General features: G+C 33.1%; 1 protein-coding gene and 1 long non-coding RNA gene across 2 annotated transcripts in view; both read right to left on the bottom strand.

The window, feature by feature from the left end:
* The window catches only part of LOC109073915 (cadherin-18-like), a 77,689-nt gene extending 74,323 nt beyond the window's left edge, over positions 1 to 3,366 (bottom strand). The window contains 2 exon segments of the mRNA XM_042735944.1: positions 3,119 to 3,315; positions 3,318 to 3,366. Coding sequence (XP_042591878.1) covers positions 3,119 to 3,315; positions 3,318 to 3,366 — 246 coding nt within the window.
* A 158-nt stretch (positions 3,367 to 3,524) lies between these two features.
* LOC122139274 overlaps positions 3,525 to 26,346 on the bottom strand; it is a 137,113-nt gene continuing 114,291 nt past the window's right edge. The window contains exon 5 of the long non-coding RNA XR_006156173.1: positions 3,525 to 3,780. This is a non-coding gene — a long non-coding RNA (uncharacterized LOC122139274). The remainder of the gene's footprint in view (positions 3,781 to 26,346) is intronic.

Genomic DNA, 26,346 nt, shown 5'->3' with positions numbered 1-26,346 from the left:
GCTGAGATGTGTATTCTAATCTAGGTGGGGAAAAAGGCATGTCTGGGGACTAATTTATGCTTGATCTGTACTTTATGCTTTGTATAAATCATTAATGCACAGAGAATGATGGGAAATGTTGTCCGTCAAAACATTAAACCAGCTAAATCAGCAGTATTTTCTGGTATTATATTCACTGTAATACCAGTAAAAACAGTATTTTCACTATTCTTCTCCAAGAGTCAGGGTCATTCATTGTAGTTGTTCATACTAAACTAACCTAAACTAAACTAAACTAAACTAAAAATAAAATAAATTAACTTAACTTCTAATTAAAACTAATTCAAAATATTGATAAAACATACACTTAAATAACTTTGTACACTTTAATTGCAAATATTTAATTATAATATAGTAGATATTTATGCAGCTATGATCATATAAAGTCTTGGTCACACTAGACTTTGAGCGTGCAAGATTTTGTAATGGTTGTGATATGATGTCATGCACTGCAGCTTCTTTTTTTACAAATAAATAAATTCAACACATAACAAAAAATAATAAATCCAAAATGTAAAAACAAAACATTTCAAATTGCATACTTCCTGCAAGAGCCGAGCAGCTGCCATTAAGATGCATGTGAATGCTAACAGATATCTTGCTCATTTTCCAACATATAATGCCCTTCCTGACCGCTCACCTCATAAATACCATCATTCCAACACGATTTGAAAGCACTAAGTGAGAAATAATGTCTGTCTCTTTTCTCTCTTTCTCTGTCTGCATGTCTCTCCTCTCTTTCTCTGTCTGCACGTCTGTCGCTCTTCTCCCTGCATTACCTTATGCTTGAGTACCCTGAATAATGATCAACCGCCACACATTTCCATATTTCTGAAGATAAGAGAAGTCAATCTGCACACAGACAACTTAACCAGCTTCCTGCGGCCTCATCGTGTGACGCTTCAGTAAAGAGACGTAAAGCACACTGACATAACCTGCTGAATCAATCTCTGCTTCAGAAAGAGAGAGACACAAAGAGAATAAAAAGAGGACACTGGGATGGAGCAGTGCCCCCCGCTAACAGTCTCCCAGTACCCATTAAACAACGCTTACAGAATTTTTTGAGTACTGGGGAGTTCAAGGACGGTGACGGTGTGTCTTTCATTGGACTGCTACTGTCATTCATAAAACTTACACTGATAAGCAAAAATCATACGCGTGATGATGAATATGTTTATATCTGACAAATGGATTCTTCAATAAAAATATATATTTTGTGCATACAATATATATGTTTATTACATTTATGCACATTTTTGTCAGTAATGAATTCCAATGGTCAGTGGAATAAAAAAAAATAAAAAATCGGATTTAAAATGTGCAGTATCACAGAAGTGTAAAATTTTATTTATTTATTTAAAATCATGACATCATATTTAATATAATTATATTAAACATTTGAATATCTTATGTCTTACCAAGTCTGCATTAATATGATAATCAATAATTTATTTATTTGATCAACAGCAAAAGTAATAATAATAATAATAAGAAGAATAATAATGTGAAATATTATTATAAGGTAAAATCAAATTAATTGAAATTAAATTAAATTAAATTAAATTAAATTAAATTCAATTCAATTAAACTAAATTAAATTAAATTAAATTAAATTAAATTAAATTAAATTAATGTTTATTCATGGCCAGATTATGAAAATATAAGAAACAAATGACTGGCATTTTTTTTTCCTCAGGACAGTTAAATTGGCATGTCATGTCTACAGTCCATTTATCACAATATTTTATTTATTTTTGCCAATATTTTCAAAGTCTAATATTTCTAACGGTATTGTGGAAAAATCCTAAAAGTAAAACTTCCTTCACGCACGTAAAGCTCTCTAAATGCTATATCTCTATATGCTATATAGCCTATAACATTCATATAGTAAAACACACAAATGTGGTCAGTGCAAAAGTTTCCATGTTGACGGCAGACTGACTTTAATGCTAATAGATTCATGGCCCTATTTGCGATCTGGCATGGACACAAAATTCATGTTTCACAAGATCGACAAGCCCATGAGGCAAACACAGGAGAACCGGCATGACTCTAGCCAAAATGATGAAGGCTGTCAAATCTCACACACAAACCAATAAGTCAAGCTGCAGTCCTGAGCTGCTGTTTTGCTGTGCTAAGCTAACTCCATGCAAAGATGTTATCGATCAAGGCCAGCGGGTGTAGACAAGTGATGGAATAAGGTCAGAGAAAGAGCAAAAGGTCACTTGCATGATTTACAAATTTATGTTGTTCATGAGGGTCAAACATGTTTCAACGTTAGACTGCTGTTATATCCATGTTAAAAATAACATCAACAAGCCCAATGAAGTGCTGGTCTTAAAGCCAGCCAACTTGGTCAGGCTGGTCTATTTGGTTGTTTTAAAGGGATTTTGGACACTTATCAGCTGGTCAGGCTGGGAAACCAAAACCAACTTAATTCAGCTAAGATTACCAAACCACCTTAGGCTGGTTTAAATTCAAAGAATTGTATATACCCATTTAAAGTTCTTCCCTTCAAGGAAAACAAACCAAAGACTTGTGCACTCCAATGTTTTGTAATGTAATGTAATGTAATGTAATGTAATGTAATGTAATGTAATAAAATAAAATAATAAAAAAAAAATAAAATAATTCTTAATATGACTCCCCCCTTTTTCTGTTTCCACAGAAAATATAGCACAGGAAAGGAACATACATATCCTCTTCTCTTTGATTAATTCCACCACTGATGGAAAAAAAGGATAAAAGAATAAATAAAATAATAAATGAAAGAATGAATAAATAAATAAATAAATACATATTATGTATTACTTTTAAAAAAAAAAAAAATATGTATGTACTTATTATTATTATTATATTATTATTATTATTATTATTTTTTTTTTTTTTTTTTTTTTTTATGCACAAACCATGTACATAAACTTATATTGGACTAATTAGTTGTTAAGTTGGTCAACCTGGTCTGCCAGCATTGGAACGCTGGTTTAGCTTGTTGGCCAAGCTGACAAATGCCCAAAAACCTGCAGACTAGACCAGGCAAACCAGATTATCAAACCAGAACTGAAAATGTCATGCTTACCTTTCCTACATATTGTGCATCTGGACCAATGTGTTCCTCTAAGACAAAGAAATGGTTCCATATCCATACTCGTTTGGGCCGATGGTGGACCTCTGTTCCCCCATCCTTAGTCTGGTTGTGGTTGTGAGTTGCATTGTGGCTCCTGGAAATGATTTTGGCTTGGCTGTGATGGCTTTCGCTCATAACCCTCTCCATAAACACAGGCAAAAAAGTACAGGACACAAACAATAGCTCGGGTTCACCTTCATGACTGACAAAAGGAACAAAATACCCAAAAATCAAAAAAAGGATTCCAAAAACTACAGTGAAACTCCCAAAGTTCCACAATATTCCAAACACACAGTGCCACAAAACAAAATATAGATGGCATACAAAAAATCATAAACATCCACCCCAAATCCCACCACTGCCACCAACCAGCAGCCACGTCTACTCCTTATTCCCCCCCTCGAATGGTCGTTTGAGGGGCTTGATTTAATCAGACACCGGACCGGAGGTCCAGAAAGCTTGAATGAGGTTCATATTTCAGTCGTTCATCTCGGAAAGGCAGCAGAAATGCATTGACATCATGTACTCTAAGAGCACTCAAAGAAGAACGCAGGCGCGTTCAAGCCCGAATCCAACAAACACCCAAGATGACAGCAGCAGCCATGTTGAATCTCCTGTGAAAAGATGAGATGGACAAACAATTTCAATGTTTAAAAACATTTAATTATGAGTATGAAAACATACATTAAAAAAAAAAACATCTCAGAAAGAGAGACATTTAATTATGAGTATGGCACCATTGCTTAATGTGCCTTTTTTTGAAGTTCAAGTCAACATGGGATCAAAATTGACCCCGTTTATTTTACTAATGCATGCTGCTGATCTTACTGTAAAATATTCATCAACATGTTATTCCAAGAGAAATGGTTTGTTCTGAAATTCATTTCCTATAATAATAATAAACAACACAAAAATATCTAAGAAATCATCTACAATAAAATCACCTTCACTTCAAATCAAAGACACACAACCACTTTTAACCATTTCTTTTTTTCATTTAATATTTCCTTTCACTTAAAAAAGATGTTACATTATGCAAGAGAAAAGGCAATTTACATGGAAATTCAACCAAAATGAACATTTCTGTCATCATTTACTCACAGCATCCACCGTCGTTAAATGGAAAAGAGTAGATTGGACATTCCTTCATGCCATTTCATCTTTTATGAAAGTCGACCAACATGAGGATGGATAAATGAAGACAGATTTTTTTTTCATTTTTGGGTGAACTATTCCATTAAAAGAAGTAATTTATGAAATTTCCTCCCAGAGACCCAAAACAACAGATTGCCCGTGGCCTCACAGTAAGTTCTGTAAAACTAAAATTAGCTCCTAGTTGTAATCAATATTTTGCTGTTTAACAAGACTCGCCATAAAGCAGTACCTTTGGATTCAGTCATTTGCAGTGACTGCGGTGGAGACAGAACACATTCACAATGCGGTCAAATATATTTCTCATTCTAAATTAGCAGCAGTTAATATGAAGATGTGAAAGCATATCTAATGCAAAATGATTATCTCTCAGAAGGATGAGTTGAGCTCGGGTAACCTAAAATACAAATTTTCGAGTGTTCTTGGTGATACAGAAGGTTGCTAAACCAGGCAAGCATAAGACACTTTAACCAACATCACTCTCTAATAAACACATATTTAGTTTAATGAATGCAGACATGCTAATCCCTTTCTATGCACCAACAGCACTCTCACTCTGCCAAGCGACATGCCTAATCCCTTTCATATGCACCACCACCAGGCAACTCTCATCAAGGTTTTAAAAAGGTCAGAACATTTAGCTAAAAATATAATTAAATGTGAGAAATCTACAGGATTCTGCATGCTGTCAATTGCCACGGCAAGTACACTTGACCACATATGTCTATGCCTACATTTAGCTAATGATATTAAGGTCATCAGCAAATTACCATTTATAGAAAATATAAGAAAAAAAGAAAAAGAAGAAGAGAAGAAAGAAAAAAAAAAAAAAAAAAAAGAAGAAGAAGAAGAAGAGAGGAAAGAAGAAGAAGAAGAAGAACAAGAAGAAGACCGAAAGAAGAAGAAGAAAAAAATCTCAAAGATTTTGCAAAAACAAAATAGATATAATCAGCAAAGAAATATAGAGGCAAAAAAAATATACAATGCAAAAAAAACCAAAGTCCCAATGTAGATATAATCAGCAAAGAAATATAGAGGGGAAAAAAAGCTAAATTCTTATCCAATTGAATGAACAAAGACCAAATTCTCCACAGCTGATTTAACAACACAATAAAAAAAAGCTCAAATTACACACAAAATATATATTTTTTTTTTTCAATTCTCATAAAAAAAATAAAACTAACAATATATACACTGTATTGCTTTTCAAGTTTCCAAAACTAATAAAAAAACATAAAACAAAAATTTCTGTACACTGTATTGCTACACAATATTTTTCATTGTACATGCATTAATTTATATTCTTATTAAATATATCTACAGTAAATAGATTTTAAATATAAATGCAATGTGTATGCATCCAACAGTTTGCAAAAGTTTCTTTAAAGCCAACTGATTTCAGGACGACAGAAACATCCAACAACTAACTAACCACCGCCAGAGACATGCAAGCTTCCGATTCTAATACTGTCACTGGCGTCAAATCCTTTAAAGTGTAAACAGATAAATCCCCTTAAAAATGTACATATGTTCTGGATTCTTGGATTATCCTCATGTTTGAGCAGGCTCTTCACCCAGGAATTATACACACTCTTCAACCAGGCTCTTCACCCAGGAAACAAATACATCACACACTAAGACACCAAAAAAACGACTTTAAAAAAAGTCAGTTGTTATACCAATACCTCCATCTGAGAGGGAACCTAAACATACTTATGTCTTTCAGTCAGAAGGGTTAAACTCAGTCAATTAGCTGATCACAACACTTGCACTGTCCACAAACATGCACTGCATGCATGTATAAACAGAAAATGCAGTGGTCCTCAAAGTGGGGGGTTTTGCAGAAGACTTACAAATATATATAAAACTCATACAACATAATACAATGTTTAGTGAATGATGACTCAAATTTCGATCTGGCCTTACACAAAGCAATCGCATGGCTTTAGAAGATAGCACACAAGTTGCATTGGATTGTTTTTATTGCACTTTTATGTCCTTTTTGGACAATACTAGGCTCAGCAGTCAATAGCTATCTATCTCCTTTTGTGCTCCATGAACTGTTCTTTCAATCTAGCTCCAGCAAAGTAGTATTTAAAACGGGGTATACAAAAATGCCACAAAAGAAAATGCCACAAAGATAAGGAAAAAGGTATGCTTTTTAGTAAAAAAATAAGTATATATATATACTTATATATATACATATATATAATATATATATATATATATATATATATTATATATCTATATATATATATTTATATATATATGATAATATTATTATAATAATATAATTAATTTATTTATTATTTTAATATCATTGTTATTATTATTAGAAATACTAATTTTTAATATGCTGACTGAAGTAGAGCCTATCACTTACAATTTTACTATTGTAAAATGAATAAAAAAAAAATGAATAAAAAAAAAAATGATATCATGTTACTAGAGCAGAATTTTTATAAATTGTTTTGGAGATTTCCATCTCTCCCCAATCAAATAGAAGCTGTACTGTATGCTTATTACCTACATTAAAAAAAAAAAAAAAAAAAAAAAAAAAAAAAAAAAAAAAAACACATAGACAATACCAACATGGCCCAACCAACAAGCCAACACGCCCCAGCACCCCTAACCTCTATTCTGCTAGGTGAGGCGGTGGGGTATTAATCTCTGGAGTGGATTTGACAAGGTATGTTCCAGATTTAAACTACTACTGTGTGTGTGTGTGTGTGTGTGTGTGTGTGTGTGTGTGTGTGTGTGTGTGTGTGTGTGTCTGCACCTTCTGAGTTGCTCTTCAATCAGAGCGCTGATGTAATGATTGTATTGCTGATTATAATTAAATCACCTTTTCAATCCCCCCTCCTTCCTCTACCCTCTTTCTTTTGCTCTCAGTCCACAGGTCACGGCTCACAGCTGTGTTCAATCAATGGCAGCTGGTCTCCAGTAGCGAGGCATTCATACAACGGTGGGGACTTTCTCTACTGTCTGATCTGAGAACAGCAGGATACGCATTTCATGTCATAATGGTTTAGATTACAATATCAGCATTGGGTTCTGCTCCCAAATCTGTATTACGTATAGGAGCAAACTGGAATATCACCAGTGGAACATGAGGTTTGGAACAGTTTATCAAAAGAACAATGGAAATACTTTGTTATTCATAGTCGTATGGGATTTCAAATAAACACGGTTGAACTTTTTGTTTATTAAAGAATCCTGGGAAAAAATTTATAATAGTTTCAAAAAAAAAAAAAAAAAAATTAAAGAATCCTGGGAAAAAATTTATAATAGTTTCCAAAAAAAAAAAAAAAAAAAAAAAAAAATATGATATATATTATCTATCTATCTATTATTTATCTATAGTATATTATATATCTATATATATACTTATATATATATCTATATATCTATATATATAAGTCGTAGCTTAAATGTTTATGTGTAATAAATTTTATGTTGAATAAATAATTAAACAAATATATATATATATATATATTAATATAACATTTATTACATATATATATATATATATAATATATATATATAATATATATATAGATATATATATTATTTTTTTTTTTTTTTTCATACAATAAAAGTCATTAACCAAAACAACTTTGGTTTTTGAAATAGCATGAGGGTGAGTAAATTATGACTGATTTTTTTGGGGGTGAACTAGGCCTATACCTTTAATGTTTATTATTATTATTATTATTATTATTATGAAATTATACTCTAAATAAAAAACTAAATCTGCCAGCAGGTGGAAGTAAATGTCTTCATTCTATAAATTCAAACTACTAAAAAAATCATGAGTACAGTAAAATCAGCTCATTAGTGGAGACTGCATAACCTGAAGTGGGTGTGTCAGATATAGGGAGACATACAAAACGTTCAGTGCTGGGGGTGCTGGGAACCCCTGGAGTAGTGCATTCACACTAAAAATTCCAAAATGAAAAAGTGCACTTTAAATACCCAGATGATGCACTTAACCAAAAAAAAAAAAACAAAGTGTGGAATGTTGGACACTTCATGCACTCAACTGTCGCAGCTTTAATTACGTAGCCAAGGGGGAGGGGGGGGGTGGGGGCTACCAGACTCTGATTATGAATGACAAAATAACCTTATATAATTCATGCACTACATGGTTGAGCACATAGCGCATAAGTACATAGTGCATAGTGTACAGTGCGTCGTTTGAGACACAGCTCTGGCCGTTGAATCATTGATTCACATGATTTGTTTGAAAAGCAGATTCATTCAGAAACAAAACACCACTGTTTTGCTCTGAGAGGCACAACAATTCTACTGTGACCTAAAAGGTATGTTCTCTGCAAAATTGAGCAGAAACACATATTGTTGTGTTTAAACTATAACACAATATCAACTTTTTATTTACTGAACAGTTGTATAAAATCACATTTAAACTGGTGATATTCGGGACAAAATCTGCACTCGTGTAATAGCCCACTGCTCTCCCTGCTGGAGATAATATATGATAGAAATATGAGATAAGAACTCATGCAGGGGCATTTTTTGAATCTTATGAAATATTTTGAATCTTAGGGCATAACTGCATTTATGGAGCTGTTGTCCTGCATCATATTTGTCAACAGTAAACCGTATGGACTGTAAGATGTCTGGGGGCGGGCCCAGTGCATTAACTGCGTTAAAATATTTTAATTGCGTTATTTTTTCATAACTAATTAATTAAGATAACACATTAAACTGAAAGCCCTAATATATATATATATATATATAGAGAGAGAGAGAGAGTATTATATATATATATATATATATATATATAGAGAGAGAGAGAGAGAGAGAGAGAGAGAGAGAGAGAGAGAGAGAGAGAGAGAACGGGAATTTAGGTAGCTATTTAGAAAACCTGTCCAATTTGTGCTCAAGACAATAAAAAATGTGTGTGAATGTTTACAAAAAGGAGGAAGACCGAAAAGAACAAGACCTAAAAGTAGAGAGAGTGGATAACATTAGAGCAGAGAAATGAGACAGCGATGAAGAGAATGAGGCCTTGTGTTGCCTGGAGCGAGTATTTTCATGACCTGCTGTGATTTCTCAGTCTGGACCCTCTGCTGATATCAAACTACAGAAGGAGAGAGGAGGGTACGGAGGGTCAAACAACCTACGGCAGAAGAGAGGAAGACTAATGATAACCGCTGTTAGAACACATTGTCAGGCAGATGGAAGAGTAATTGCTCTAACAGTGAAGTAGACCAATTACTATGGCATAGACTGGACATTATTTCTAAAGAAATTCACACTACTTATTTCAATAATGTTTTTTTAATATTGGATCAACCTATAAATGGCACCATTTGCTGGGGTCTCCAGAGAATATTGCCCAACTACACCACAAAACATTAATATAATATTATTTATATAAAAACATTTATATCATAAATATAATATTTAAATATAAACAAATAATAACAAATGTGCAGTATTAAAGGTTGCAGTAGGAGGTGCAGTAGGAGATCTTGGAAAATGCTAACTAATGGTAACACACACACCAGACGACCAGAGACAACATTACTAATGCTAAAAACACAAGACGACCAGTTAACACCACCATAATCATGCAATTCCCGGTGAGAAAACTTTATAGTACTACAATACTCCATCATGCGTCATTCACCGCTGAGACCAATCAAAACTCTCTGGACGAGCGTATGTAAATACATATGTTGACATTTAAGTAGGAAAACCAATCAAAACTCTCTGGACGAGCGTTTTGATTGGACCAACATTTCTTGGTCCTGCGCCTTCTACAGAATATGTAAATACAGATAAATACATTTAGACCACTTAACTTAAAGATGCCATAGAATGCAAAAATTACTTTTATAAGGTGTTTGAACACAGTTGTGTGGCCACAGTGTGTGAAAACAACCAGTCTATAATGGGAAAATCCACCCACTCATTGTTTTATAATCCTAATAAATCATAATCAGTCTCTCCACACTAGCAGCTCCAGATTTCTCACTACTATGACATCATACCCGCCCATTTGTTACACTCTCTGCCCTATTAGCATATACACAGCCCAGAGTGAGAAACAGCGGTCCGCCATTACTGTTTTCTTTGTGTATTTTGTGTGTTGGGATGCACCAACGAACATAGGAGTCTCCACAGACCCCTGAGGACACGGTGGTTAAAGTTAATTTTCAAAGGAAATGTCCCGAAAAAAAAAAAAAAAAAAAAAAACACAGAAAAGTCGTATACGTTTGTGCTAACATTTTACGCCGGACTGCCTCACAAACGAGGAGTTGTGCAATGATTGCTTCTGAAAGTGGGATCGATACCAACGTTTCGTGCGCAAACGTCCAGACTTCAGACAAAGTAAGCATCATGCGTCATATTTTGTATTCCAAAAGAGCTTCTTGGCTCTTTGTAAGGCCAATGTTGCTAAAGCTACCATTATCTCTGCCTGTTTTCACTAATGCTGCCTTCACATGCTACCAGATGTTCGTGAATAGGAATGTGGTAGTTAACAATTGCATTTGGAAGCAATGTGAGGACCAGTAACACGGTCACTACCAGTTAAACCGTAAGACCAGTATGCCCACGAGCATGAACTCTTGAAGCTCTGCACTCTTCTGAAAAGGGAGGCAGGAGCACCAGCTCATTTTCATTTAAATGGGGACAAACACACACAAAAAGCAAAAAAAAAAAAAAAAAAAAAAAAAAAAAAAAAAAACAGCACGTTTTGCCTCTTTTCCTAAAAGTGGCAATTTCAACAGGCTATAAAAAAAAATTATCTGTGGGGTGTTTTGAGATAAAACGTCACATACACACTCTGGGGACATCAGAGAACAATTTAAAATATTGTATCAATGCATTCTATGGCACATTTAATGATTGCTATCAGGATGTGAAGAGACTTTCAACCAGCATAACAAAAAATGTTTCTGAAGACAATCACCTATTGCGCCTTTAATATTTGACCTAAAACAATATCCCATAAATAAATACAAATAAAATGTTTTTTTTTTTTTTTTTATATATAGCATTTATTTAAATATTCCTATATAATGTATAATATGATTTATAAATAATATTAAATGATTTTTTATAATATAAAATGAATAACTGTTGTTTTTTTCTAAAAAAAAATCATTTATAAATAATTTTGTCAAAAAAGTTCTACATTAAGTTCAGCTTTGAGTTTACGCTTTTGATGCTGTCCATATTCTGATATTGTACAAATGATCTGTCTATCCAAACATTCAGTGTGTTTCCTGTACATACCTGTAAATGTTAATGAGATCACAAAGCCAAAAGCAGTGTGAAAGTGTGAAGTGAAAGTGTGAAGTACTCTAATGTTTGTAAGATGTTTGCACACATATATTCTTAGAAAAGACATGTTTTACAGTACATGAACAGTTTTAAAGCAACAGGACTGGAAGAGGCTTTTGAGGAGGTGAGAAATATTAACAGGTTTGCTTTCTTTGCTGCTCTGTATGTTTTGTGAACACTCAAATACTGTATGTACACTGACTGCCAAACGCTCCCAGCCTACATCATGAAATATACATAAAAGTTCAGAAAGATCAGACGCTCACCAGTAAAAGCACTCACACACACACAAACACACTCAGAGAGAGGCTGGAATGGTACTCAAACAACCGGAATTACATTGTGAACAAATCTCTCCAACAGCTCCTGAATATTCATTCAGTGGTGCGAGCCAATTTCCACTATCTTTTGACAGCTGAAGGTGAGAAGACATTGTGTTTTATGGTTGCCTGCATTGAAATGTCAGGAAAAAATAAATAAAAAATCGCATGGCACCTGCAGGAAATGACAGTTTTGATTTCAGATGGCGGTTAAAAAGTGAGAAAAGATCTTGCTTCCGATTATTCATGATGCCATGCAGCAGCGGGCAGCTTGCTTTCTTTCTTTTGGAGTTGAGCTCTGCAGCGTCACGCAGAGATGCTGGGCGGATGATCAGTCAATTTTTATGCGAACTTTCAGACTCACAAACGAGATCTTTAGTATATACATTTTTTTTTTCTTTTTTCTTCCCTGGAAGGCAATGAGATTACATAGAGAGCAAATGGAGACATTTGCTTCAGGCTACTGTTTCTCTTTTTTTTCTCCTGAGAAACAAACCAAGTAACATAAAGTAACACAAATGCAAGAAATAGATACCAGAAAGAGCATAGCAGAGTAGAGTAGAATAAAGGCAACTTAATAAATAAACCAGACCAGAGTAACCAAATAAAATAATAAAAAAGAGAATAAAAGAGTATAAAAAAATAATAATAATAATACTCTCACAAGAATCTCACATAAAATAAAATAATAAAAAAAAAAAAGCAATAAAATAAAACAATAAAGTAAATAGACCAGAATAAATCAAACGTAACAAAATAAAAAATAAAAACTTTAATAAAATAAATAAAAAAAAAAAAAAAGCAAATATAAAAAAACCCAGTAATACCACATAAACACAAATAAACTGAAATTAAATTGAAAGTATATAATAAAATAAAATACAGGTCCTTCTCAACAAATTGTGAAAAAGTTCATTATTTTCCATAATGTAATGATAAACTTTAATAAAACTTGAAACCCATCTGTTCAGGTAAATAAAAGATTAATAAAAACTTAAACTTTAGCATTATAAAATAAAAAACTAGCTATTAACCAATCATCTGAATAAACCAATAAAACAAAAGATTCCTGAAGGCTTTAAAAACTCCCAGCCTGGGTTCATTACTAAACCGCAATCATGGGGTAAGGAATAATAACAACCTCTCAAAAAGACACAGAAAGAAATTGCATCATAAAATTGGGAAGTCTGTATATAAAAAAACGCTATAAAAAAAAAAAAGATTGTGGAAATATAAAAAAACTGAAACAAAAAAATAAAAAACAAAACAAAAGACCGGTCAGAGAACTCTGGGCTTACACCCCAGTAGTGGTTCCAAAGTACCCATAACACAAATAAACTGAAATTAAAATGAAAGTATATAATTCTGAAAAACATGGTAGTACTACATTACTTTATGATGTAAATCAAATAAAAAAAAAAACATATTAAAAATACACTAAAAAACATGGTAGTAACACAAAAATTTTCGACTCTTTTATGGTATGATACTGTGCTCATGACATCACATCGAATGCTACATGGGTCATCGAATGCTACATTCGAGGGGCAGGCCACCAGGCTGATTGCGTCCAGCACGCCATTGGATGCTACTGAAGACTATTGATTCTGATTGAAGGTTGATGCATTTTTTACTAAGCTGTGGCACTTTGAACAGAAATGTGTGTTGGCAGTGTGTGTACACAACCACCCTATAATGATAAAAATCCACCCAGTGTTTTTTTTTTTTTATCTCATTAAAATTTCCTCTTTCTCAAATCAAACTGATCTCAGATGCCTGTCTTTGTGACGTCACACAGACAGGCCCCTCCCGTGATAGTTTGATTGACAGTAGCGTTTCAGCACAGATTGGACTGGTGTCTTACCTTAGACCCGCTCTGAGTGAGCTGTCATCAGTCGACCATTGTTTCACCACCAGAGCAGAGCAGATGTAGACAAGAATGTCTCCTAAGAGATTGAGGTGTTCTGTTGTTGGATGTAATAATGAAAATGGCAGTCGACATTTATTCCCAATATCAGAGCTGCTGAAGATGCAGTGGATTACATTTGTTTCTGATGGGAATGCGCCCTCAATCTATCTAAATGCATCTATGTTTGCGCAAATCATTTGTGATCCAGCTTCACATCCAGAAGAAGTGAGTATAAGGTTTTTTTAAATGAAGCTTTGAATATCGCCTTTCCTAATAATGTGCTAATTAGCCAGTTTCACGAAGAATGCGGCTAAACTAAACCATTTCTCTGTGAGTGGCTCGGATCAGCGGAGATCATTTTTATTTAAAGGAAAATGCTACAAAATGGCTTGCTTTGAAAACAGCTGTTTTTGACAGGGTAAAAAGGGTAATGTTTTACACTACCACTGAGGAATTTTAACCAAACATTGTTACACACTTTTCATTAAGACCCTAAAGAATCATATCAGCTTGTGGAAAATGGGCATCTGATGACCCCTTTAAGGATCACATGATCTGAGCTATTACCCATTTTATTTGTATGTAATATGGGTAATATAACTGTATACTCCTCTTACTGTATGCCAACCATTTGTTTCTCATTTGCACCTATTTTAATTTCTTCACAAAAATAAGATCAGTGAGATCAGCTGAGAGCTAAACTGAAGTTCCTGAATTTCCCCAACAGTCTTTCTTCTGACCATATTTATTGTCCCTATTTCACTCACTGTTTTATTTATTTATTTATTTTGTTCTTCTCAATGTTGGATCATACATCCAGAGCAAAGTGACAGCTCTCTTGTTCTGTTCTTCTGACGCGTCTGCAGCCATTTTAGAGGACAACCCGAAGCCATGAAAGCCACCGTAAACGACAATCTCTGCACGGCTTTAGTGGCCTAAATCACTCCTGCATCCCATCTGCCGCGCGTTTGATGAAGAGATTGAGAAGGAGGGGAAGGAGAGAGAGGAAAGGAAGGAGGGAGGGAAAGAAAGAAGGGATTCTCCTGTCTTTCTCATCACAGAAGGAGGACACTGCCTCTGAGACAGTATCCATCTGCTACACTCTGCAGAGAGCCATTTTCACTCTGACAGTCTATTTACCTTTAAAACTCTCTTCATCTCTCTCTCTGTTTCTCTCTCTCCCGTCTTATTCCCTTGCTGCATTGCAGCACACGTTGAGTTATGGTTTCACTGATATCATGTAGCAACAAAAAGCTCTTTACTGTGCAGTGCTGCCCAGCACAATCCTACGGTGTGTGGGGAAGGACGGCACCTCTGTCGGTTACACAGTTACTGAACAGAATACGGTTTCTGTGGACAGATTTATCTAGAAGCTCTCAGTGTGCAGGACTGCTTTGCATCAGTTACATACAGAGCGGGATGTGACCCAAACAAGTCAAAACCAGGAAGAACTTTGCATACTATTAAATCCAGTATACGGTATAGAACTTATAGGTGTGCAATCACAGGTTTGTCTATAGATTAAACTGTTTACAAGCAAAATTTAAGTGGCAATGCTATAAATAAATAAACAAACAAACAAACAACCAAATAAATAAATAAATAAATAAATAAATAAATAAATAAATAAATAAATAAATAAATAAATAAATGTGGACATTGAAAAAAAAATAAAAAATAAAAAAAAATAAATAAAAAGACCAGACCACAGTAGTTTCACATAAAAAAAAACAATATTTTTTTTTAAATAAACCTTAAAATGAAATAAAATCTAATATAAATTGTAATATAATATTAATAAATAATAATAAATAAAATATATGACAAAACATCCAAAAACTTTATTAACATGAACAAGATAACAAAAAACAGTACTTTACTGCTTTTTTTGGTCAGTGCTGTGCCAACATAAATTAGCCAAAATTTCATAAAATAAAATTATTAATATTCATGAAAAATATATACTTAATTTATATGATTAAAAATACATTTTTAAAATAACATTGTTTAAACTATTTTTTTTTTTTATACTAGTCCTTTTGTCCTAATCCTATGTAGTTTTACTATAACTTTTCTAATATTATGTGGATGAATGTCACATAACATATGCACACAGAAAAGCAAAACTAACCAACTAACTAACTTAATAAGATAGCTATTATTCACTGGATACAAATAGTAATTAATATGACTTATAAGTATTACTTTATTTAATTCATATTTTAATTAGTACTTAGTCATTTAAAAGGTTTTTACTACAAATTTCAATGATAAACTATATATAATAATGCATGATCATGCCACATTTGTAAGTGTTTGTGATAACATCATCAAATTGTGATTGGCTAATGTTACCATTTCACGTAAGGTACTGATGGTTCAGTACACAGTGTAATGGTTCATGAATATATTAATGATTGTTTCAGTACCAATTTAAACCTGTAATGCATTATAAAAGTACTCATGTCTTTTTTTTATATTGCTACTATGTGCAGTTACAGGTGTGCATTCATTATCAGCTTTTTAGAACTGCTTTAAACATGCTTCATCCAGTCATATAAGACATAATAAATGCACTGCAATGAATTAAGAAAACCTGTATGCAGCATTAGATATACAGGCTTCAGGTTAGCTGACACTGCGGGATCTGATGTGTATTCAGCAGGGACAAACTCCACCATCTGACTGCTACAAAATTATGCTTCATCTTTAAAAACTGCAGAGTGTACTCTGCCCAAAAATGCTCAAAAGCCCAGACACGGATACACACACAGACAAAACAGTCTTCAGTCAAAGAACAAACTAGTAAAAGCATCTGGGTGAGCCATACAACAGCAACACTGAAACTTTCACTATGGCACCTGTTCTAACTTCTCACACTTTTAATGAAATCTCTTTTCCCCCCTCACTCTTGATGTGTGACTCTTCTAACGTCTTGCTCTCAGATCTGTGAGTCTGAATTAGCACCCGTCTCTCTCTCATATCTGTGTTTTAATACAGGCCGTGAGCTCCCTGCTGGGTTCTGAGGTCTTTAGCTGCATTTTGGTTTCTAGGAAACAGAACAGCATCATCAGAGTGATCCCTCTACATGCATATATTCACACAAAATTCAAGATGAGATACAGTGCATTAGCTGTGCATATACAGTGTAATGGAAGGGGTTTATTTTGCAATGACCAAATAACTACACATTATCCCATTATTGCAGGGCTACCTAGAAAATAAATACATTCATGGACATTAAAAACTGATTTAAAGTAAATGTATTGTATGTGAAAAAGAGCACAGCAAATGTAGAAAATTTGTTCCTACACTTTAGTAGCCATTATATAAATGAATGACGTAACTATATATCCTTAATTTATGGAAAATATATTAAGAATCTATAGAAAAAAATTAAGAGACCACTTGAATTTCCTCAGTTTCTCTGGATTTACGATTTATAGTTATGTGTTTGGATAAAACATATTTTTGGTTTTATTCCGTACAAGGATGAAATTTATTCCAAACTTTAAATAAAAATGTTGTCATTTAGAGCATGAAATAACAGTTGGTGTTTATATGTTTATATTTATTTTTTAATGATACACGATACCAATGTTTTAAATTCAGAAGAGTTAAGAAATCTATATTTGGTGGAATAACCCTGATTTTAAACCACAATGAATAAAAACATTTGGTATGTCATATTCTGAAAAAAAAAAAAAAAAAAAAAAAAGTTCTAAATGACCAAATTTTTATGTAAAATTTAGAAGTAATGTTATTAAACCTTTATAGAATAAATCAAATATTAAATTATAATTTTTATTATATATTATGTTTATAACACCACCATTGCAGTGTACCTTGATATTCTTTGCTTAAGTTAGTTATTTTATTATTATTATATTTTATTTTATTTATATTGTTATTATGTTTGCATATAATAATTATAATAAGAAGAATTATTATTATTATAAATGTTTTATTAATTCAATTATTCTATATATACATTATATATTGCATTTATGGTAAAAAAAAAAAAAAAAAAAATCCATAGCGCGCTCTCTCTCTCTCTCTATAATATTTATCATATTATATATGCTTATATTTATTATATGAACAAATAAGCTATTTGCATCTTTTGTATTCATTACTTATGTAAATAATATAAATAAGAATATAATTTATATATCAAATTATTATTTGTCTAATATGCTTGCAACAATCTTCTTCATGTTTCACCACCTACAGCAATCAGCTTTTCAAGAACAACATGAAAACACCTCTGGGCTAGTTAGCAAACAATTGAACACATCTTCATCAGAAGCAACTCTTTCTCCATTTTACAAATGCTCATGCATCATTACATGTTGGCTGAGCCTAGTCTTATGGTCACCACTTATCATCAGCATGTGAAATAAATAAATGATATGTAAATGGAAAGATAGAGAAGGAGCGAACATAACAGCAGAAACTGAAAGGAAGCTCTGGGGGGTGCATGCAGAAGTATAAAAATATGATTAAATCATGATGTCTCTTAACCGCTATTTAAAATACAGCCTATTCAAATTAAGAACAAACAGACACAAATATACATTCAAGCAAGCACTTAAGCTCCTGTTTTAGCTCTATGAAATAAACATTATAGTATTTCCCATTTTAAATAAACATGCCGTGCCTTTTTATAGCCCTCAGATCTTTCCAACTTCAACAAGTCGCATCGTTCTCTCTATAAGCGAGGAAAATTACTTATTAATGCACATAAAAAGGTTTCCCTGGGTGACCCATGAGTGCCTGTTTTGTCTCTGGAGAACCTCGATGGGGCACCGGTGCTACTGGAAATGGAAATGGTCTCTCGTTTTTTCAGCTCCCCGATGCCTGTAGGTGATGACTTTCTGTAAAGAACTGTCCCTGATTTTCTGCTACATGTCAGACGTAATGTATAAATAGCTGGTAAGCATTTCGATTCGTCATGCTTCTGCCCTTTGCGACTGTAATGATTCGCGCAGGTTTAGATGGACACTGCGAGTCAAATGGCCACAAACAGGAACAATACTATTGATTATGACAACCGTCCGAGAACCCCTAATGTTACATCCTGACAGGCGGTAATGTGTGATCAATGGCTCTCAACGCTCCTGCGGGTTGAAAACTGATCTGATGATCTTTATGATCTTCACACACAGCTGTTTTCATTTGCATTGTAAAAGCTATTTTTTATCTTATAAGAGCATGTTGTACAATAAAATACCTTTTTAGTTTTTAAAGTTTTAAAGTTTAATTTGACGTATTACTTGTCGTTTCATCGCAATAGTAATTGTGTCATGTGCCATTTCTTTAAAATTTACTAGCAGTTTCAGAGTGAAAATTAATTTTACACCATGTTTTTCATAAGGTAAAACACTGTATAACCAGCTTGAATGATACAGATGAAATTAATCTTGAATGTATTTTCATTGGCAAATTACCTCTTGCAGTAATCTTTCCTCAGTCGCACAGGCTGTTTTATATATATATATATATATATATATATATATATATATATATATATATATATATATATATATATATATATATTTTTTTTTTTTTTATAAATAACCCAATTAAACCAAAACATTGAACAGCCACTAAGTGGATACTTTTACATGTCCAAACCACAGCGAGTGCTGCACAAAACAGTCTGACTGATGAGAACAGATCGATTTGGACACAGGCGGATCCGTGAGAAAAGCAGTGCTAATGGGTCATGCTTCTCTCTAATCCAGTCTACCCTACCTAGAGGTCACTCTGTCTGGTTTAAGCTGGGTAGTACAGTCTCAACTTAATTATTGGGGAAGTTACTTTGAAACTACCCTGTAGCTTTCAAAACAAGTTAATATACAACTACTGTTTTAAAACTAATTTAAACCCAAGATGATAGTCTTTTTTAACTTATACCATTAAAATATCTAAATATCCTTGAAACAAGATCATTTTACTTGAAGCAACACTTCTTATATTAAGACTTGTTTTCATGGATTGCATCACTGGCATATTTATTTATATTTAAAAAATCAGGCAATGCAATAAGATCAAATACACCCATATTAAATATAAATTCTCTGAAAACAAGTCCTGATACCATATGCATTGTTACTTCTCATGTAAATTCATCTTGTTTCAAGGACTTTTATATATTTTAACTGAAAAACAAGACTAAAATGATTATGAAATTGATTTTTTAAATGTACAATGCAAGCTATCAACATTATTGTTACAGCAGTTATCTTAAATATATAAATTACACCAAATACAACAATAAAACCAGAAAAACCCTTATACATGACAACTAAACTTGAACTAAATTGAAAAACAGCAGTATTTAACCAAACTGGCTTTCTTAAATCAAATAATTTTAATTTAACAATTAAAATAAATAAATCAATTTTAAAAAGTATATTATGGTTTCCACCAAAATATTAGGCAGTTTCAACTGTTTTCAACATTAGTAATAATAAATATTTTTTTAAGCAGCTAATCAGCATATTGTCATTATTTCTGAAAGATCACACTGAAGACAGGAGTAATTGATATAATTTGATCTCAGAAATTGATCTCAGGTGTGATAAACCACAGTTTTAACAAGGGGGCAAACACTTCTTCACACAGGGCCATGTAGTTTTGGATTTTGCTTCCCCTTAATAATAAAAACCTTTATTTAAAATCTGCATTTTGTGTTCACTTATGTTATCTTTTACAAATATTTACATTTGTTTGATAATCTGAAACATTAAAGTGTGACAAACATGCAAAAAAATAAGAAATCAGGTTTTTTTTTTTTGAGAAAATTCTTCACAATATATAAATATATTACAGTAAAAATGTCCTTTTACTATATTACAATTTTTCCTGTATTTTGGTTCAAATAAATGCAGCCTGGTTGAGCGTAAGAGACATGTTTTAAAAACATAAAATCTTACTAAATACAAACTTAATAATAAAAGTAAAAGACTTTTTAGTTTATTTAAATGGCAAACACTGCTCTGTAACAAAATGGCCAAGATGTTAAAGGCTGTTTTGAGTCTTCAGGTTCAAAAGAGGTGACCATGGTCTTTAAAATAATCAACACCACTGCAGTGAAACAGGCTCTGTAATCTATTCTACCCTCCATATCTCCCCTTTACACTGTGACGCTCACAGAACAGATTTTTTTCAACTACTGCATTTCCCAGAGCAGCTCATTCACATTTCTGCTGCTTCTCTGCATTTCCTTTTCTGTATATCTGCATCGTACCTTTGCATGAAATCTTCCCCTGGGTTTGATTTGGGGCACAACCCCGTATGCATCTCTGTTTCTCTTTCTTTGCTTTGTCATCCTCCACAGCCTGTTTTCATCCAGTCACAGGTGGCTGTACGTGTTTGGATGAGAGTGGTATTTCAAAGCAATTAGCATGAATGCACGTTTCCCCTGCAGTCTAATTTACTGCGTGATGTGTGAAGTGGCTTTTGTATCCCGTGAGTGTATGGGATGAGTGTGAGTGTGTGTGAGAAAGGATGATCTTATTGAGCATTAGTAATGAAATGTTTATCATGGCCGTCTTTTTCCTTTGCTCGGTTAATCAAGAGGTCATTCCACTCCAACAAGGCTCTGCAATAAGAAACTGCATGACAATTCCAGAAAGATACTGGGGCAAAAGCACTAAACAATATTTTAACACAAAACAAATTCATTAACCACTCACAAACCAGTTTATCAGGTGCTAAATGTGCTGAAAAGGCCTTCACTGCATTCGCATAAATACCTACCTATCCATCTATCTATCTATCTATCTATCTATCTATCTATCTATCTATAAATATATTTGGTCTATCTATCTATCTATCTATCTATCTATATATATATCTATCTATCTATCTATCTATCTATCTATCTATCTATCTATCTATATATATATATATATATATATATACATATATATATATATATTCTATTCCTATGCCGCACATTACATTATTACCACTCATTATGTAATAAGGTACTTAAACATGGTAGTGTGCATTTCTATTAATTCTGGAACAAGTTATTCATCAAATGTTGAAGAAGAGCATTATAACCTGAAATGCATTCACTCTTTCTGCATTTTAAAGAGTCGATTTAGGATTCACAGGTGAAGCAGTGCTGTACATTTCATGTAAAGTACAGCAGATTACAGTAGTCCACTGCATTTCATCACTTCTGATACGTATCATTTCTTTAGTGAACTGGGCACTAAAATAAGACATTGCAAGCAAATAAATAGTGCTAGCATTGTGTGCAATTCATTCTTAGTGAATCCTCCCTCTGTGTATTTGAGAGAGAGAAGGATTATTGACTTGCATGAGTCTATGAGTATGTGTTTTAAAGTGAGCCATATTCTGTTTTACTGAATTCTGTCTCTCTCATAACTTTTTCTGTCAGGAGAGCTACTGAGGAGTGAAGCTCATGGGAAATCTTGAGGTGGGAGACCAGATAAAGATGCATGAATGCTAGGAGATTTCAGAAATGACAGAGCGAGAGATATCAAGTGATAGAGAGATAAATGAGGTGATATAACCTTTGGTGCGGTAAACAAATCAGCTTTATGAATATAGTACATACATAAAATACCAATGGTGTTGTGAAATGCCTTAAAGTCCTTAAATGTGCCACAAGAAATGAGAAAATGATGATGGTTTGAGAAATGAAAGGGATGGGAAAGGGAAAACAAAAGGAAGGAAAGGGGAAAGGGAAAGATGGTAGGAAGTATGAGAATGGAAAGGCAAAAGGGAGAAGAAACAAAACTGAAGGAGAAAGGGACAATAAAAACAAGAAAGGGAAATGAAAAAGGGAAAGTTAGGATATGAAAGGTGAAAGGAAATGCAAGTAGAAGAGTAATACATAAGCAAAAGGAGAGGGAAAAAACAGAAAAGGAAAAGGGGGAAATGGGGAAAGCAAAGAGGAAATTAAATAAAAGTGGAAGATAAAACCAAATGGCAAAGGGAAAAGATAAACAAGGAAAAGAGAAATGGAAAGGGCATGAACGAGGTAAGTTACCATTTATATATCATGTGTGAACAGGGCCTTTTCAAAAATCCCGATAAATTTGTACTGGCAATCATATAATTCTTATGGAGATGACATGATTACTCTGAGCTGTTTACAAAACTCTGCTGCTTTTTAATTAGCTTCACTATGTTTAGTGCGAGTCTCCAGTGAACTGAATTAACAAGTAAGAACCGGGAGATCTTGTGAGCACATGCGCGACTGATGCTACTAAAAGTAAGTTACTAATGTCGAATTGCAACTGAAAATCATATTTAGGTCAAAACTGTCAGTTGTTTGTGAACTAAATCCGTTGTAAAGGGTGATCTATTTAAGCCCACTGAAATGCTTGAATGCGGACACATCAACATCAGTGTCTCTATGTTTTATGTAAAAAAATAAATAAAAAATAAACATTAAATTAACACAGATTAAATAAAATAACTCATGCACGTTCAAATTCCCAGCTGCCGTAAAATTAACAGTTTTAATAAAATGCTATGCATTTAGCCCTATGTGATGTCTGTTTTTATATTGTACAGTATAATTTTTTATATTATGTGGATTAACTAGCCGAGTAGACAGATATGAATGTTTATTCATAACCATACTAAAAATAAGTAAATATTGTTAGCTGATGCTAACTGTCTAGCTAAAAAGCTTGCTGGTGCTAAGTTGAGGCAATTTTTAGATATAAAGTCCAAATATTTTTATTCAACCACCTAGATTACATCTGGGGGAAAAATAAAGGATGTGATGTTCAGAACATGGTAACTACAGTAATTATCAAAGTGGGAAGTGCTGCCCCCCGGGGGGCATTTGTCCAGGGGTGTTTTTACACCACAGACAAGGTTTGAGAAGAAAAAAATCATTATGAAAATATAATTATATTTCTTTAAAATGTTCTTCCTAACTTCAGGCCTTATTCTCATGTCATATATAACTGCGATGTCAACGTAGTCCATATAAACAAAAAAAAAATATCAAAACTCCATATTTTATCTCAGGTCCATTGCAATGTAAGCTTCACAGTTACCATTACTACATCACTCACATCAACGTAGTCCATATAAACAACAAAAATATATCTTGACTCCATATAGTGAGTGCCAGAGAACTTTATGCCCTGTATTCAAGACAGAGAAGAAAGGAAAAGAGAGAAGACAAAAACCAAAGGAACAGCAGACAAGTAAACAATGCAAGGATGAAGACTGCATGCGCCATCACAGCCTGCCTGTGATCCACGCTCATGTTTCATCACACATTCTTCTCTCTTACCGAGACAAATCGCTACTTTCATGACAACTATAAGCATCCTTAACAATCTCACACAGCAGGATAATCACTTCATTGCAGGCTTTTTTTGTCTCCCTAACGATGTTTCTCTCCTCGAAGTGCTGTTTGAAATCACTGCCTCAACACTTAGCAATAAGCCACACGGTATTTGTCTTGCGCAGACATGCTAACACAACAACCAGAGAAGTATAGACATTAGCTTCCTGCAGGCAAAGCCAAATCAGCCTCCAATGCTAGTTTATTTCATGGTATTAATGACTTTCTGCGAACTGTGACACAGGCAGCTTTTAGCATCAAGAGAATTTGCTTAATTAAGAGGCTACAGGAAGTAATGAGCTGTCTGGACTAGATAGCCATGTATTCTGCTCTATTAGGACAAGTCAGTTGTGCAGAGGATGAATTAGAGGAGCAGTATCACAGGTCTGAAGGTTATGATGCCTCAAGTGTTTCATTCACTTATTGACACTTTGGTTCTCTGCTTTATTCGGTTTGAACCAACTTTCAGAGGTTAACAGGGTGATGGTTATTATGTTGACTCCATTTAACACAGCGTACTCTCATCAGAAGACCCTTCAAAGATAGACCCTCCTCTCAATTAATTATTTAAAAGGCTATTGGTATCTGTAGTATGAAGTCATGGATTCCAGATGGAGATAGATTCGATCTTTCAACCTTCACCCTGTTTGTAACAAACAAGCATAAATATATTATTATTATTATTATTATTATTATTATTATTAGTATTATTATTATTATTATTATTATGTGTTATATTTAATATTATATTTTATTTATAAATACTTAAATATTTGATTTGCATAGTAAAATAATTTATGACATTACACTTATTATTGTCATTATATATATATATATTATTATTATTATTATTATTTATTATATTAGTATATATTTAATATTATATTTTATTTATAAATACTTAAATATTTGATTTGCATAGCAAAATAATTTATGACATTACACTTATTATTGTCATATTATATACATATATATATATATATATATATATATATATATATACATATATATATATATATATATATATATATATATATATATATATATATATATATACATATATATATATATATATATATATATATATATATATATATATATATATATATATGTATATGTATATATTATTATTATTATTATTATTATTATTGTGGTTGTGTGTAATGTGTAATATATTATTTTTGTTGCTTATAAGTATTTAAATATTTTATTTACATAGTACATACAAATTCATTACACCAGTTTTAACTTGGCTAAGACTGCTAAAAAAAACTATTATTGTCATCATTATATAATGTAATAATAATTATTTCATTTTATTTTACTTTTTTATTTTTATTAAAAAGACGAAGAAAATATGTTAGTGTCATGACATAGTAATTCAAATAGTCCAGAAATGTTGAGCTGTGGTGCTCATGCTGAATATGCAGGTTAGAATCCGCCCTTTCATTAGTTTTTAACAAAAAGTGGCCCCAAATACACCTCAGATAGCAAAGGCACTCACTTCATACAAGGCTTACAAATCAGAATGAATAAACAAAATCTACAACCAAATGGTTCGTGAGGAAGAGCTCCGTCATGCATTATCAACAGTATGTGAGGAATCACTAGATTTTCCTGTTGGAAACATCCACATCATTGCCATACATAACAAGGCCTGTATGTCAACAGTCTGAGGGTGATTTATACAGCCTAACGCCGCTGCTCTCTGGAGAGAATCAAATCCTTCTCAAATCCTACAACCAACTCCTCTGCAAAGTGGCCCAAATTGAATCATTTCAAAATGAGAAGCCGAGAAAAGAACGCTCTCCACACACGGCAGACTCAGAAAGCTTGCTTTATCTCTTTCCCCATCATTCTCTTTCTATCTTATGAAATCTCCCATTTAACCCTCTGACAGCACAACAGCACAAGCTCTGTATCGAACCACAACCATCCTTTCAGGGGCTGTAATAGAGCAACACTGTCTCTCAGACACCACACAGCTTTGTGTGCACGTCTCTGTGGGTGCAAGGAAAATATATCAATAAGAAGCTGCCTCTGAACAAAAAAGTGACATTAAGCATCACACCACACATGCAGACGTGCTTCAACAACTTCTTCTCCGGCAGTGGAATCTACCCAAACA

Source organism: Cyprinus carpio, chromosome B12 (genome assembly GCF_018340385.1).
Source record: "Cyprinus carpio isolate SPL01 chromosome B12, ASM1834038v1, whole genome shotgun sequence".
NCBI lineage: Eukaryota > Metazoa > Chordata > Actinopteri > Cypriniformes > Cyprinidae > Cyprinus > Cyprinus carpio.
The sequence above is the reverse complement of the archived record's forward strand: the minus strand, read 5'-3'. Positions and strand labels throughout refer to the sequence as shown.